This window comes from Argentina silus, assembly GCF_951799395.1.
Source record: "Argentina silus genome assembly, chromosome: 16".
NCBI classification, from domain to species: Eukaryota; Metazoa; Chordata; class Actinopteri; order Argentiniformes; family Argentinidae; genus Argentina; species Argentina silus.
In genome coordinates this window covers 14467216-14482203 of record NC_139670.1, presented here as the reverse complement: position 1 = coordinate 14482203, position 14988 = coordinate 14467216, and the positions used below count along the sequence as shown (strand labels likewise).

The 14988-nt window shown below is 46.6% G+C and overlaps 3 protein-coding genes across 4 annotated transcripts; 1 reads left to right on the top strand and 2 right to left on the bottom strand.

The window, feature by feature from the left end:
* Nucleotides 1–402: 402 nt before the first annotated feature.
* gjz1 (gap junction protein zeta 1) lies at nt 403–1187 on the bottom strand (the record flags this gene model as incomplete). Its single annotated transcript, XM_083687252.1, has 1 exon — nt 403–1187. The coding sequence occupies exon 1, from the start codon at nt 1132–1134 to the stop codon at nt 403–405; it is 732 nt and encodes a 243-aa protein (XP_083543378.1). The 5' UTR covers nt 1135–1187.
* Nucleotides 1188–2198: 1011 nt separating this feature from the next.
* Nucleotides 2199–5523, bottom strand: znf668 (zinc finger protein 668). Its single transcript, XM_083687512.1, has 2 exons — nt 5456–5523; nt 2199–4696 (listed from the first exon to the last, which is right to left on the bottom strand). Exon 2 carries the CDS (start codon nt 4667–4669, stop codon nt 2663–2665), a length of 2007 nt encoding a protein of 668 aa, XP_083543638.1. The 5' UTR covers nt 4670–4696; nt 5456–5523; the 3' UTR covers nt 2199–2662.
* Nucleotides 5189–14912, top strand: znf646 (zinc finger protein 646). Of its 2 annotated transcripts, none has more exons than XM_083687511.1 (4): nt 5189–5419; nt 7299–10285; nt 10681–11841; nt 12154–14912. In XM_083687511.1, exons 2-4 carry the CDS (start codon nt 7530–7532, stop codon nt 13187–13189), a joined length of 4953 nt encoding a protein of 1650 aa, XP_083543637.1. In that variant the 5' UTR covers nt 5189–5419; nt 7299–7529; the 3' UTR covers nt 13190–14912. The 2 variants fall into 2 exon arrangements, with proteins under 2 accessions (XP_083543637.1, XP_083543636.1); XM_083687510.1 differs by lacking the exon at nt 5189–5419 and adding an exon at nt 6086–6239.
* The last annotated feature ends 76 nt before the right edge of the window (nt 14913–14988 follow it).

Sequence of the window (14988 nt, the reverse complement as noted above, 5' to 3'; positions counted from 1 at the left end):
CATGACGTGAAGTGATGTGATGTATTTTCTATTGCATTTAACGTGCATTTTCTAATGTGTTAACATTACTGGTCCCAAACTATATACACAATATTTTCCAGACAAAGTACCGTAATAACAAACACACATACAGCATGTCACTGCATAGCAAATACATATAATATACAGAATATAACAGCATACGGTATATACTGCAGGGGTAGAAATCGGAGGACGGGCTCACTATAATGCATGGAATGGGAGAAGGAACGGGATCGTGTGTTTGATACCATTTCTCATTCTGTTCCATGCATTACAATGAGCCCGTCCTCCGATTTCTACCTCCACCAGCCTCCACTGATATATTGTAACATAAAGGAAAATAAGAAACTGTGACATTAAATATCAATATCCAGAATGGACTCAGAATTTGCATAGGTAGTGCAAAATACAGTACAAACAGAACAGGGTGGATGTCATAATGACCATGCCAGACATGGTGGCCAGAGCATAGATAGACATACGTTTCTCTGCTGCAGCCCTCACCATGCAGAGTGACACAGGGCAGTTTTCTGTTGTACATTTGAACGGACCGGAGTCGAGCATAGGAAGGTTCCATGACAGGAGAATATAGACAAACCAGAGCTCGATCACAATACGTAGAATTGTGCTAAACATGTAGAACCATAAGCTAGCCCTGTCTTTGTGCAGGTCAATCATAATCTTGGCTTTGGGGCTGGGGCCCGAGCCAGACCCAATCCCAGCCCCAGCCCCAGCCCCAGCCACAGCTCCAGCCTCCATCTCCACACTGCTCTTCTCTGGCTGAGAGCTCCTCTTTGCAGCCATATATCTCAAGTGTGAGGAGAACAGCTCCATGAGCAGCACAGAGAGGATGAGGAGGATGTAGAGGAAGTTCCAGGCCACCATGATGGGCTTGTCGAAGTGTTGGTTAAAGCATGCTGCGGTGCAGATGCTATTGTGCGTGCCATTGCATCTGAAGTCGGAGTCCAGCTTGAACCAGGGCAGCTCGGCCACAAAGAGGATAACCAGACGGAGGCACAGGAAGCCGAACCACATTGAGCGACACTTGTAGGTGGTGGTGCTGTCCACAGCGGTACGGAGGATGGGGATGAGCCCCGTTACTAAGGCAGCCATGGGTTCTAATGGTGTTTAGTAGAATATTGTTCTGGCAATGGGAAGGCAGAGGAAAAACACCATCAATGAATGTGCATGATATTCAAGACTTGCACCCATGAACAAAAATAAGAAACTGTTGCCAACACTTAGTTTGTGGTCATTAACTCATGTATCCATAAGTTTCTACACTCTTACCTTGTATTTTTATTTATTTTACTTTTGCGGTTTACCTAATAATGTACAAGATAACACAGCTTACCATAAGTTGTTACGGTCTTCTGTCTCTCTTCTGAAAACTGTATAGCTGGTGGTGAATACTTTATAGCTGGTGGTGAAAAGTGCCATTGTCATCACCACCAGTGGTACCATTTCACACTTTTTATCTGTTGACTCAACCTAAAAGTACTTCTCCTTTCCCCTAAGTGACCCTGTCATCCCTTTCTCCTCAGTCTTATACTGTAAGAGCAGATCTTGTAGAGGTCTTCTAAAAGGTGACTGTAGTGCAATGGGACATTCAATGCAGATTATATGGGCGATATTTTACCGGCATAAAACAATCTTACCGCAAACGCGAGCGCTGTCGAGGATGCTGGCGGTGGAAAGAAATACTTGTGCTATTTTCCAGATCAGTATTTTTCAGCGCACCTGATAGCACTTGAACTGCACATTGTCATGAACACGCCTCTATTTACCGCTACTCCACTCAAGTGAGCGCAGGTGACATAGCGCAGTGGTATTTCTATTACCGCGGCCCGACGGCTCTGATTCAATGGTGTGCTGTGTTAAAGTCATCATTCAACTTCAAGGGGAGAATACTCAGACAATAAGATGCCTGTTAGTCCATACACGTTGATGGTGAATGTTGAGTATGCTGTATCTACGCAATATTCTAATGTCCTTCCATCATCGTATCCCCTAGCATTTTGACCTAACAGTTTTTTCGTCTTGTTTGCGTTTATTTATTTCAATCATAAATCATGACAAGAAGGCAACTCTCAATCCATCAATGCTTTTAAGTAAATACTTTACTTATTCCATCATCACAACAATGTATGTACAGACAGGAAAGTAGTAAAGACAGTCCATGGAAAAGAGGAAAAACAAATATTTCTTGATCATGATTAAAAATCGCGTTACATGTTTTTAGAATGAAATGGTATAACAGAGAAAGTAAGATCAGTTGTTTACATGCACGTATGCATGTATGACATCATCAATGTAAATTAATTATTTGATAAACAAATAAATCACAAGGTCATGAGTTTGAAATTAGATTGCTTTCCTGAAGTATAAAACATGATGTATTATAGATATCATAAATAACACATTTAAATCACATTAAATCACATGAAAATACATCAAACAAAGAGAAAGCTGAGGGCAATGAATGAAACATCTCATATTTCAAAGTCAGTTATAGGCTATGTTTTATCAAGTTAAATTGAACAGTATATTTACTGTCAAGACCAAAAATCATGGTTTTAAAAAACTTTTAAAGGCCTCTAGCTGTATAGTAGTGACATTTCCAAAATAAATGTTTGACGTTTTATTCACAGTCCTCCTTGTTAATGTACACAGGCATAGTCTGGAAAGCAGTGACAGGGACGGCCACAGGGACAGCTAGGGTGACCGTACTGGGCTCCCCTGAGGTCGGAGACACCTCCATGGGGGGCGGAGGAGAGGGGAGGGGTTCAGTGTGTGCTATGTGTGTTTCATCAGAGAGGGAGGAGGAGGATGTTGCAGGGAGGGGGTCACGGTGCGTACGTAAGTGCTTGCGGAGGTAGGCAGCAAACAGAAAGCCTTTGTTACAGTGTGGGCAGATGTGTGGACGCACGGCGGAGTGGATCCTCTGGTGTTTGCGTAGCCCCGCCTTGTTGAGGAAGCCTTTGCCACAGCTGTCACAGACGTGGGGCCGCTGCTTGGGGTGCATCTTCTCGTGGGCCTGGAGGTCGGCCAGCTGTACAAACTCTGCCTGGCAGGTCACACACACGTGGGGCAGGGTGACCGTGGAGGAGGGGAGGGCTACCGTGGTGGAGGAGGAGGGGGGGGGGATGTTGTGGAAGTTCTCATGGGCCTGCACTTCCTCCCAGGTTCCGAAAGTGATGTCACAGTGGGCGCAGGAGAACTGGGGGAGAGTGTGAGGGGGGAAGACGGTCGCTGACTCAGACACAGCTGCCTGCTGTTGTTGGTTCTCAGGCCTCTCTGCCAGGTGAGTCCTCTCGTGCTTCCGCAGGCTAGAGGAGACCACGAAGGACTTGAAGCACAGCTCACATTTGAACGGGCGTTCCCCAGAGTGCACCCGCAGGTGCTTGTTGAGGCTGGAGCGTTCAGCGAACGACTTCCCGCAGTCGGTGCATGAGAACGGCCGCAGCCCCGTGTGGACCAGCATGTGGCGCCGCAGGTCCCAGGATGCCACAAACGCCTTGTCGCAGCTCTGACACTTGTAAGGGCGCTCGCCTGAATGCACACGCTGATGCACGGCCAGGTCCGCAGGCTGCCGGAACCGTTTGTCGCATTTATCGCAGGGGTAGGGCTTGAACCCAGAATGGGCTCTTTGGTGGCGCCTGAAACTGGAGGGGTCAGAGAACATCTTCCCACACTGGGGGCAGAGGAAGGGCTTCTCCCCGGAGTGCGTGCGCAGGTGGGACTGGTAGGAGGAGAGCTGGGTGAAGCCCTTACCACACTGCTCACACTGGTAGGGTTTGCTCTGGGAGTGGATGCGCAGGTGGCAGGCTAGAGAGGAGGAGCGGGAGAAGGCCTTACCGCAGTCCGAGCACAGGTAGGGCTTCTCCCCCGTGTGAGAGCGCTCATGGTTCTTCAGATCCTTCAGCTCGGTGTAGGTCTTACCACACTCATCGCAGGCATAGGGACGGTGGCCCTGGTGGTTGCGTTTGTGTTTCCTGTACACAGAAGGGTCGGCAAAGCTCTTCCCACACTCGGCACAGAAGTAGGGCTTCTCCCCCGTGTGAGAGCGCAGGTGGACCTTCAGCTTGGATAAGGTAGGGTAGTTCTTGTCACAGTGGGGGCAGGAGTATGGCCGCTCTCCGCTGTGCTGAGTCATGTGTATCCTCAGACATATGGCCTGCATGAAGGCCTTCCCACACTCTGTACATATGAAGGGCTTCTCCCCTGTGTGGGAGCGGCTGTGGTTACGTAGCTCCGTAGGGGTCTTATAAGCCTTGTGACACTGGGGACATTGGAAGGGTCGTTGGGCAGAGTGGGAGCGCTGGTGCTTGGAGAGCTGCATCTTCCCAGGAAAGGCCTTGTCACACTGAGTGCAGGCGTGCTGCTGTTGAGGCTTCTCTTTCTCCTTCCCGTGAGTGGACAGCTTGTGGCTCCGCAGGGCTGAGGGGCTGCTGAAGGCCTCCTGGCACACAGAGCATTTAAAGGAGTGCTGGGACTTTTTGGGAGGTCTGCCTTTGCGTCTCCGTCTAGTAGCAGGTTGCTGTGCCTCCTTCACCTTGTTGACCTCCTCTTCGAGCTCACTCTGTTGTTCAGCAGGGGGCGTGTACTGCTCTGCCAGAGGCGGGCTGCCAGGCTGGGGGGATGCCATCCTCTGGGTTGTTATGTCCTTGTAGTGCTGTTAACAGAAGAATAAAGGAATAGTAGTAAAAAAAAACATTTGTAAAAAAGGGTTCTATTCCAGCATTGCGTCACATATTATAAAGCTTTAGAATAGTTTATATAATAATACATTTATTTTGTGTAGCACTTTTCTCAGTACTCAAAGACACTTTTACATATAGCACACATTTTATATAGACAATATAGAAAGACTTGTGAATGGAATTGAAAACTTTAGAATACCTAATCTTAAGACAACCCACATTTAATGAGTATAGTGTCATAACAACACTTAGACAGTTTACATGTCAACTATAGTGGTATGGGACATTTAAAGCAGTGTTGTATAAATGTATATAGGGTGAGTGCATATTCAGTCGCATTGGTGACTGTGTGGGGAGGCAAATCTCAAAATGGCTGGCATTAGGACCTCAGGGACAATTAGGGCTAAACGCTTGCTGTCACAAGAGGAGGAGGTTGGCATGTAAAACACAAATCTCAAGTCAATCACATGTCGTTGGAAAACACCTTTTGTTTTCTTAGTCATATCATTCAACAGCCGCGTAGCTGGATACATTTATGAGACATAATACCGCGTCCAACAATGGGGCATTTACGGGTTTTCAGCCTGTACTTGTCTCGTGCTAAACTCAAAATGGCTGGCTTTAGGACCGGCTGATGAAGCGCTTTCTTCGGCTACTGCTGTCATCATCGCATGGGGTGGCTCTGCATCTGTCATGTAAGTTTGTATCCTAATGTTGATTCTATTTCTTACCTGATTTTCCTCGGTTCAGACGTGCAAGAGTAGTCAAAATGTCTAGATTTGAAGCCTGAGTAATTGCGTTTACAGTAAACCACTACGATTGGTGTTGGAGCGGGGAGGACGGCTCTAGGACCATGACGAAAGTCCTGTTGTCGAGCTTGCCAAAGTGCAGCACTTGCGCTGATCGCAAACATTCAAGTTATCTTATGGAATTTGTTCCATTTGATACATGTTATTGCATTTCTGCCAATTTGGATAAACACGTCTGAGAGACTCATAGAAAGTTATACCATAGAACATATAAAGCATTCTAAAAGATCTGGTTATATTAGGGGGCACGGTGGGACAGACACATTTGTAGGGTAAAGAAAACAGCAAACAGATTTTGCCGAATGTTTCGTCCATATAATTCCGCTTTTTTCATGATTTACGTTACATAATCTGCCTGCAAAACATTTTAGTAATTGCCCAAGTTAAAGAACTGCAACTTTTAATAGAATAGACGTATTCTCCTGTCTAACCAAGTCCACGAAAACAGAGCTTAGTTACATGCCTGTGACCGAACCGCTCACTGACAGCTAGGGGGACGTATTTCAGTGGTACACATTTCCTGTTTCCTAGCAACAAGAGCAGGAAGTATGTGGAACGAGATGGAAGGAAAAAGACAATTGAAGAAGACTTGTCCTTTAGAATAGAAATTAAAGATAAGGGTTTATTTAAAACATAGCCCCAGGTCTGAGAACTAAAAATACAAATCTATGGAATGTTTCTGGTTAGACGCATGACTCAATACATGGTAAGTAAGAATAATGGCTTTTTGGTGCAATGTTTGTTTAGCTAAGCATGATGATGCTAGCCAGCTAGCGGCAGTTATTATTTGTGACCAAGCATCACTGGCTTACCCGCAACACCAATATAGCTTGCTAGCTACACAACTTTTCCATAGCTGTGAATCGTCGCATTGTTGATTGAGAAGTGTACTTTGAGTAAGCCTGTTATCTTGCTTTTTAACGTCATTTTTCAACAAGGCGTTGGTCTCCCGGATTATTGACATAGCTAGCTAGCTAGGCAGCGAACTAGCTGCGGTTCTAGTGAGGGTATTGTGCTTCTAGCCACCTTCAACTTGAATCTGGCTAACTAAAATCACTGTCAGAGTTTAAAACAAAGCAATGAAGCAAACTTTTATCAATCCTTCGGTTTGTAGAAACAACACACACGTTAGCTATATGTGGAAAAATTGGCTAAATAATTATTTATTTATATGGATTTAAAAAAAAAAAAAAAAAAAATGTTTTTAGGAAAAACATGTTATGCAAGGTAGTACAGGGGAAACATAATATAAAGTGATAGCCTACTGTTACCATGGCTTTAGAGCATGCTTTTATAGATTGGTACTCTTTTGAATGTGAGCAAGTTTGATTGTATAAGCACAATACAACAGTAGCTCAATACAACACAATAATACACTAAAACAACAATTACAATTAATATACCAATACCAATAAAATTAGGGAGACACACTGTATTATATGTTTTACACACTGCTGTTATTTTGTTATTGTCTTGCATATTATTGTGTTACTATTGTATTGTGCAACAATTGTGTTCTATTGTGTTTTTACTTTTCGGAGAGCGGAACTTGCAAGTAACAATTTCATTGTACAGTCATACACTTCCATGTATTCCAGAACATATGACAACACATTTTGAACCTGGAACTTCAACTAAGCTTCACATCTATGGGCTAGGGCCTAAACATACGCAGAAATGAAAGTGCTCTTATTGCATAAGTCTGTTCTTTTTCACCCTGTGATGCTATCATATGAACATATTTTCTTTTTTTCTTCTTTCACAGACCTCAACGTCACGGTGAGCCCACATCCTTTCTAGCGCACCAACTTAATGCCTCACCAATGGAGTGGTGCTGAATGCTCAGATCCCTTTCTTTGGCTGCTACCTTCCTGTTCAACAGTAAATATAAATAAGATCTGGTGATTTAGAGGAGGAGTTGGGAATCTGATGTATATTTCCCTCAACCATTCCTACAAGCTGTATCTAGCCCAGACATTATCCCCCCAGTCCTGTTATGGCTATGCAAGAGCCAAGCAGGACCAAAGGCTTCCCTTGCAAATACTGTGGCTCGGTGTGTGCCAACATGCCCAGCCTTCTAGAACACATGGATAGCCACTTTGAGCTGGACGAGGATCGCAAGTTTAAATGTGAGGAATGCGGACGGGGCTACAGGCACGCAGGAAGTTTGGCTAACCATAAGAAAACTCACGAGGTGGGCTCTTTTCAGTGTCAGATATGCTCCAGGAACCTCTCCAACGCTCTGGCCCTGAAGAGCCATCTACGCAGCCACACGTCGCAGAAGAAGTACTCCTGCATGGACTGCGGGAAGGCCTTTCGATTGGCTACCCAGCTAGCCACTCATCAGAGGGTCCATCTCTCCAGGCAATCACAGGGGAGACTCACTAGGAGGTCAGCAACTCTTGAGAGTGGCGAGGATGTTGAGGATAATGATTCCCATCACTTTGATGAGCAGCCAGGCAGTGTATTGTCAGATCAGCAAGAGATGAGGTTCGATAGCGAGTCAGAAAATAGCCCTAGCAAGGAGGAAGAGGCAGGGGGTGTACCTAACCCAGGCTCTGAGAGTGACAAGCTGGACTCAGAAGAAACAGGGGATCGGCCGTTCAAATGTGATCAGTGTGACAAGACGTACAGACATCACGGAAGCCTGATCAATCATAGGAAGTCTCACTCGGTGGGGATTTTCGAGTGTCCTATCTGTTTCAAACAGCTCAATAACCTGGCTGCCCTCCATAGTCATCAGAGGATTCACAACAAGACCAGAAGTGGTCCGGGAGGAGACAACAGTTCTACGGAGGTCGCATATTCTGACGCAACACCTGAGCAGTTTTCACCCCAGAACAGGGACGCACCACCGGTGCATTTTTGCCACCTGTGTCAGGTGTTGTACCCCAACGATGAGGAGTTCCAGGAACACATCCAGATGCATAACTCGTCTTCTATGTCCTTCGGGCTCCATGAAGGTCTATCAGAGGACCATAATGTCTCCTATGACCATAGTGTTACTCAGTCTCCAAATTCTAGCTTTTACGCTTCCCCACTAAACCATACTCCATCAATGCCCTCGTTGATGGATAATCATGGGGATTTTGACCATTCACAGGAGCAGTTCAATAATAGCCAAATATACTCTGACCACTCCAGTAGTGAAACCCCATCCACCTTTAACACTCAGGGAGAGCAGTCAATCATAGATCCAGATATACTAGACTCAGCTTTAAACCAGACAGACTCGGGAGACGACATGACTAAGGCAGAGGAGGCCTCAGACGGTGACCGCCGCTTCAGGTGCCAGATCTGTGGTAAAAGCTACCGGCACGCGGGGAGCCTCATCAATCACAAGCGGTCCCACCAGACGGGCATCTACCAGTGCTCCATCTGCCGGAAGAGCTATCCCCACCTGGCGGCTCTGCGTAGCCACCTCCGCATCCACAAGGCCCAGCCGTCCTCCTTCAGCCTCAGCAATGAGGGAGACTGGCTTTCCTCGGAGCCTCTGACTCTGGAGAACCACCAGCAGGGTGGCGCCAGCGGCTTCTCCTCCCCAGAGGGGGGTGACAGTGGCAGTATGATGGGTTTTGCTCAGGAGAACACAGGTGGGGATGGTTGTGGTGGTGAACACAGTAATGGAGCATCATTCCATGATGGACAGTTTGAGTCCACCTTTGCCCAGGACAGGACGGTGCATCTACCTCACGACGAGCATCTGATGGAGAACCACATGTGCGCAGACTGTGGGGAGACATTTGCGGACATCGCTGGAATCAAGTCGCACATGTGTCCTCTGTTACAGCAGCAGCAGCAGCATGGGCCTGTATCAAATGGCTATAACAATAGCATAGACTTTCAGGGTGCTAATGGCATGATAGGAAACCCAGAGGATCATATGGAATTCCAGGGATTAAACAGTAACCCTGATCAAAGGTACTACGCTGAAAACAGCTTCCATGAAAGTATGAACGGTGAGCCGTTAAATGGCGAGGAGGAGGAGGAGGATGATGATGGTGGAGGTGATGATAATGAAGAAGATGACGATGATGGAGAGCTCTACCAGTGCTCGGTGTGTGGGAACCGCTACACCAACATGAGGGCCCTTAGGAGTCACCTACGCGGCCACACCCAGTCCCACGGCACCCCGCCGAGCTCCGGCCCATCCTCGCTGTCCTCCCTGGAGGAGGAGAAGGAAGAGGACCCGGCGGGAGAGAGACAGAAGGGGGACGGAGGAGGCCTGATCATCTGCAGCACCTGTGGAGAGAGTTTCACCAAGAAGCAGGACATGATGGCCCATCAGCTCCTACACAACAAGGCACAGGTGGTTGATGATGATGATGCTGGACAGTTAGATATGGGCAGTAGTAGTAATGGAGCTTGGCACAAGGAGGAAGCGGAGAGCATTATCTGTGGGAAATGTGGCATCTTCTGCTCAAGCTTCCATCACCTGGAGACCCATGGCTGCTCAACGGAGAGGAAATATGATGCTGCAGAATATAAGAAAAAAGAAGAAGAAGAAGAAGAAGCAGACACAGGTGAAATCGGCAACGGTAAAGAATTGAAACACATGAAAGAGAATGTCGATAATGGAGATCGGCAATATGTGTGTGACCAGTGTGGAAGAGCCTACAGACACGCTGGATCCCTCCTCAACCATAAGAAGTCTCACAAGACAGGCGTGTTCCGCTGCTTCGTCTGTCAAAAGCGCTTCTATAATCTACTGGCCTTGAAGAACCATCAGAGGACGCACTTTGATGTTAAGAGGTAATTAATTACTGAATCTGAACTTATTTTCCATTAACACAACAAATACATGTTTGTCTACTGATGAGAATATTCATGTTAATTGAAGTGTCAAGTATAAGCACACACACTATTGAATATTGTCCTAGTCATACAATTGATACCAGTTATTTTTATTGATTCATTCACTTAGCCCATGCTGTTCAATAAGTCAGATTCTCCATACAGAAAATATTCAAGTGCCTACGCACTTGCAAAAGAATGCAGTGATACAAGGAAAATAGTGCTTATACAACTGGGTAGTGTCTACATACCCTGTGTTTTGTCATCAAAACTCCATTCATACTCTAGAGAATGTGCTTTGTTGTGTAAACACAGGATTAACCCTATGCTTTTGTTTCCTCTCCTCCCCCAAGGCATACTTGCACTGAGTGTGGGAAAGCCTTCAAGATCCAGAAACAGCTTCAGAACCACCTGAGGATCCACAAGGAGAACCAGGCCAAGATCCAAGAACTCAACGACCAGATCCAGGCTCTGATGCAGATGAATGGGATGGGCTCGGAGGGCGGTGGGACGCAGCCTTTAACCCCTAACGCCAATCAAGCCTCCACCTCACGCAGCAGAAGACGAAGACAACCCCCCAAACCTACTCTTGTTGCGGAGAAAGTATGTCAGACTGAGATTCAGACTGGGGTCAAATTAGAGGATAACGGCGACCCTCGACCTTACTCTTGCGACCAGTGTGGACGGACCTACCGCCACGCGGGGAGTCTGGTCAACCACAAGAACTCTCACAAGACTGGTGAATACTACTGCTCTGTTTGCAACAACACCTATTCCAACCAACTGGCCATGAAGAACCACCTGCGTATCCACTTTGCTTTGAAGAAGCACAGCTGCCAGGAGTGTGGGCGGGCCTTCAGGGGGAAGAAGCAGCTCTCCAGTCACGTCTGCAGAAAAGAAGTGAAGGGAGGAGCACCGAGAGGAAGAGGACGGAGACGAGCAATTAAATGTAAAGAGTGTGGCCAGGCGTTTAGCTCAGCTGATCAGCTGACAGCCCACACCTGTGACGGCAGATCGAACCCCAATGGCGGGAAGACCGGCAGTGCGTCGTTGAAAAAGGAGGAGCGCCCGTTCACCTGTAACATCTGTAACCGCAGCTACCGCCATGCAGGCAGCCTCCTGAACCACAAGAACACCCACATGACTGGCCACTTCAGCTGCACGTTCTGCTCCAAGCCCTTCTCCAACCCCATGGCCCTCCGCAACCACACCCGCATACACACGCAGAAGAAGAAGCATGTCTGTCTGACGTGCGGGAAGGCTTTCCGCCTCTCCAGCATCCTCCACAACCACCAGAAGGTCCACACCAGGGTGGCCAGCCACTTCAGCTGCCCCGCCTGCGGGAAGAGTTTCCAGGGGAAGTCTGGGCTGAAGAGGCACCGATGCCAGAAGAGGACTGAGAACTCGGCCTGTAGGGCTGGTGGAGGTGGTGGTGGTGGTGCTGGTGGTGCTGGTGCTGGGAGTGGGGGTGGGGGTGGACATCACTCAGAGGGGGGAGGAGACAAGTGCTTCATGTGAGTGTCTCTGTCTCATAGAACACTGTATGTAAGTCTACATTCACTTTCTTTTACGGGTAGTTTTATTGTAATACAAATTTTTCAAACATTACACGCATGGATTTGAATGACTGTCAGCTTAAAATGATTAATTTCTTCTTGATTCATATATTTTGAACAGACTTACTTGAAATGTTATATGGTACATTTTGTTGAATGTAGTCCTGGAAGATCTATACTGTCATATATTTCAGAAATGTTTATTTTTTTATACATACAGTATTTTCAATGTGATAAATTACTTTTAACCAAATCTTCTCTCTACTGCAGGTGTGACCTGTGTGGGCGTTCCTACCGCCACGCTGGCTCCCTCCTTAACCATAAGAAGACCCACTCTGAGAACCTCCACCACTGCACCCTGTGTCTCCAGACCTTCCCCGACCCCATGACCCTGCAGATCCACTCCCAGATGAAGAGGCACTGCTGCCCCGAGTGTGGCAAGACCTTCTGTCTGGTGGCCCACCTGCAGAGCCACATGGAGGTCCACAACAGCAAGGACAGGACCCTGGTCTGCAGCCCCTGTCACCAGAGCTTCCCTAATACAGCTACCTACCAGCAGCACCAGGACCTCCACCACAGGGCCCATCCGGAGCTCCATCACAGGCCACACCAGGACCTCCACCACAGGGCCCTCCCGGAGCTCCACCCCAGGCCCCACCAGGACCTCCACCATAGGCCCCAGGGGCATTACCAACACCAGGACATGTCTGGGGCAGGGCATATGCAGGACGGGCTGGGCTGGGGGTCCGAAGGGCTGGACCAGACCATGGGTCTCCAGGGGATGCCCAAGCTGGTGCCGGCGTTTGCCCACATGCACAGTGGCATGCCTGACCCGCAGCTCGACCCCCAGCAGCAGGATGGCACCGAGGCCCAAGGCGCAGGAGGTGACGAGGAGAAGAGCCACACCTGCGAGCACTGCGGCCGCACCTACCGCCATGCGGGCTCCCTCCTCAATCACAAGAACAGCCACAAGACAGGCTCCTTCTTTTGCTCGGTGTGCCAGAAGGAGTTCACCAACCTGATGGCACTAAAGAACCACCGGCGGATCCACACTGAGCCCAAACGCTACCAGTGCCTGGAGTGCGGCAAGGCGTTCCGTGTGTCCACACAGCTCATCTGCCACCGTCGCATTCACACCAAGGAGAAGCCCTTCTCCTGCCTGCTCTGCGACAAGCGCTTCTCCAGCAAGTCCAACTTGAGGCACCATCAGAAGATGCACCAGCAGAGCGCCCAAGCCTACGATTCCTCATTCAGCATGGAGGCTGCGAACGCCTTCCTGGACCTGGATATGGGCTCCTTCCTCTGAGGCTGTGGCGGGTGTGGTGTGCATTCAACCTCTGACATTGTAGGAGAAAAGTGTCATGGTTCTGTTATTATTAGACACACACACACAGATACCCTTTTATCAATAATTGTAAAGTGACATTGTTTTCCTAAAAGCCCATGTACTGTAGAGACACTGTTTAGTCTTGATTACCTTAATCTCCCTAAAACTGCCTCACACATTTCATTATGGGGGGGGGGGATTGTTTATTGTTGTGTTATGTTGGACTGACGGAAGACATTTCTGATCTGACCTCTTGAGTATGGGATTGTGACATTATAAAAAGTCCCCAGACACGCAATGGTGTCTTTTTCGAACTTTCTAGGTTTGAATGTTTTCCCAAGGACTAGAGTGCACAAAAATCCCTGAATTATGTAGCGCTATTTGACAGAACCCCTTCTATCTATCTCCCTATACTGAGTCTATTCATTCCTCTCCTCTCCTTCTCAAAGCAGACTCCTCTCAACCAAAGCGAACATTAACAGTGAACTACTCCAACCCAGGTCCCTGCTGCGTGTGAAGGACATTCACACATCCACGATGACTCATGTTTTTATGAGCAGCCCAACTGCTGTTCTGGAAATGGTGATTTCCTCTCCTGCTCTGTAATACTGTGTTCAGTGCCTCTGTAGGTTTTTCTGCTTTTGCCCAATGTCAAAATTATGGGCGGTATATTTTACCCCTGAGTCCTGATCTACATGTTGCCATAGGTTACAGAGAAGTGGGTGACATCCCTTTGTGGTCTCTAAACTGTGGTTTAGTCAGGGAGGTGATGCTATACCTCTAGGCCAATGCATAAGAGGATATCAATGGTATTTACTGAAATCATGTAATCAAGTTAATAGTTTCAATAATGATGATGATAATAATAATATTTGGGTTCACGTTTGAGCGGCATTGTATGCTAAATCGGCGTATTTAATAATTTATTTTCTGTTCTATTGATTTCATTATCTTTTTTCTGTGTATACTTTGATAGATCACAGTTTTTATGAATGTTAACTTGTTTAAAAAAAAAAAGTTGTCTCTTCTGAGAATTATGTAGCGTTTAAAGGAAAATTCATATATTGATCTGTAATTCCATTATTCTCAGTTGTTTAGACTAACAGGTAGGAATGCATTAGCCAAGTATATAACGGTATTGACAGTTCTCAGGTCTTTCACCTTGTAAAGGAAAACACCTGATGTTCAGAACATTGTAGATAATCATGTATGTCTGAATGAGGCACAATGTTTTTTTTTCACGTGCCATCGTAGCCTTTCTTATCCATAATGATCCCTCCTCATAGATTCTTTATGCACACGTATTGCAGCCCTTCACAAATCTCACACCTTTTGACTTGGAATCCCTTCTCAAACTTTGGAAAATGTATGTTTTGATTGTCAGCTCTGAAAATGTACTGTAAGTCAAAATTGTAGACAGTATCGCGGTGTGAAATCCCACTTTCTATGTTATCGATATGTTTAAAATACAATATATTTATTTCTCACTTTTATTAATGGTTATCTGTTTATTGTTTTATTGTGTATTCTTATAACGTTTAAAAGGTGTAGATGAATCTACAGACTTAGCTATATTTTTACCACTCACCAGCACAAGCTTCAATGTTCACACTTTGGATCATGGTCAACATCCAAAAATACTGGGTGTTGCTTAGCTGAAGTTAGTCATGAGATATGTTTTTGTGTCTTTGGAAAAAACAAATGTGCAATTAAATTAAAATTAGGATTATATTTGGTTTGCTAGAGCTATATTGTACCTACCAGAAAAACATACTGTA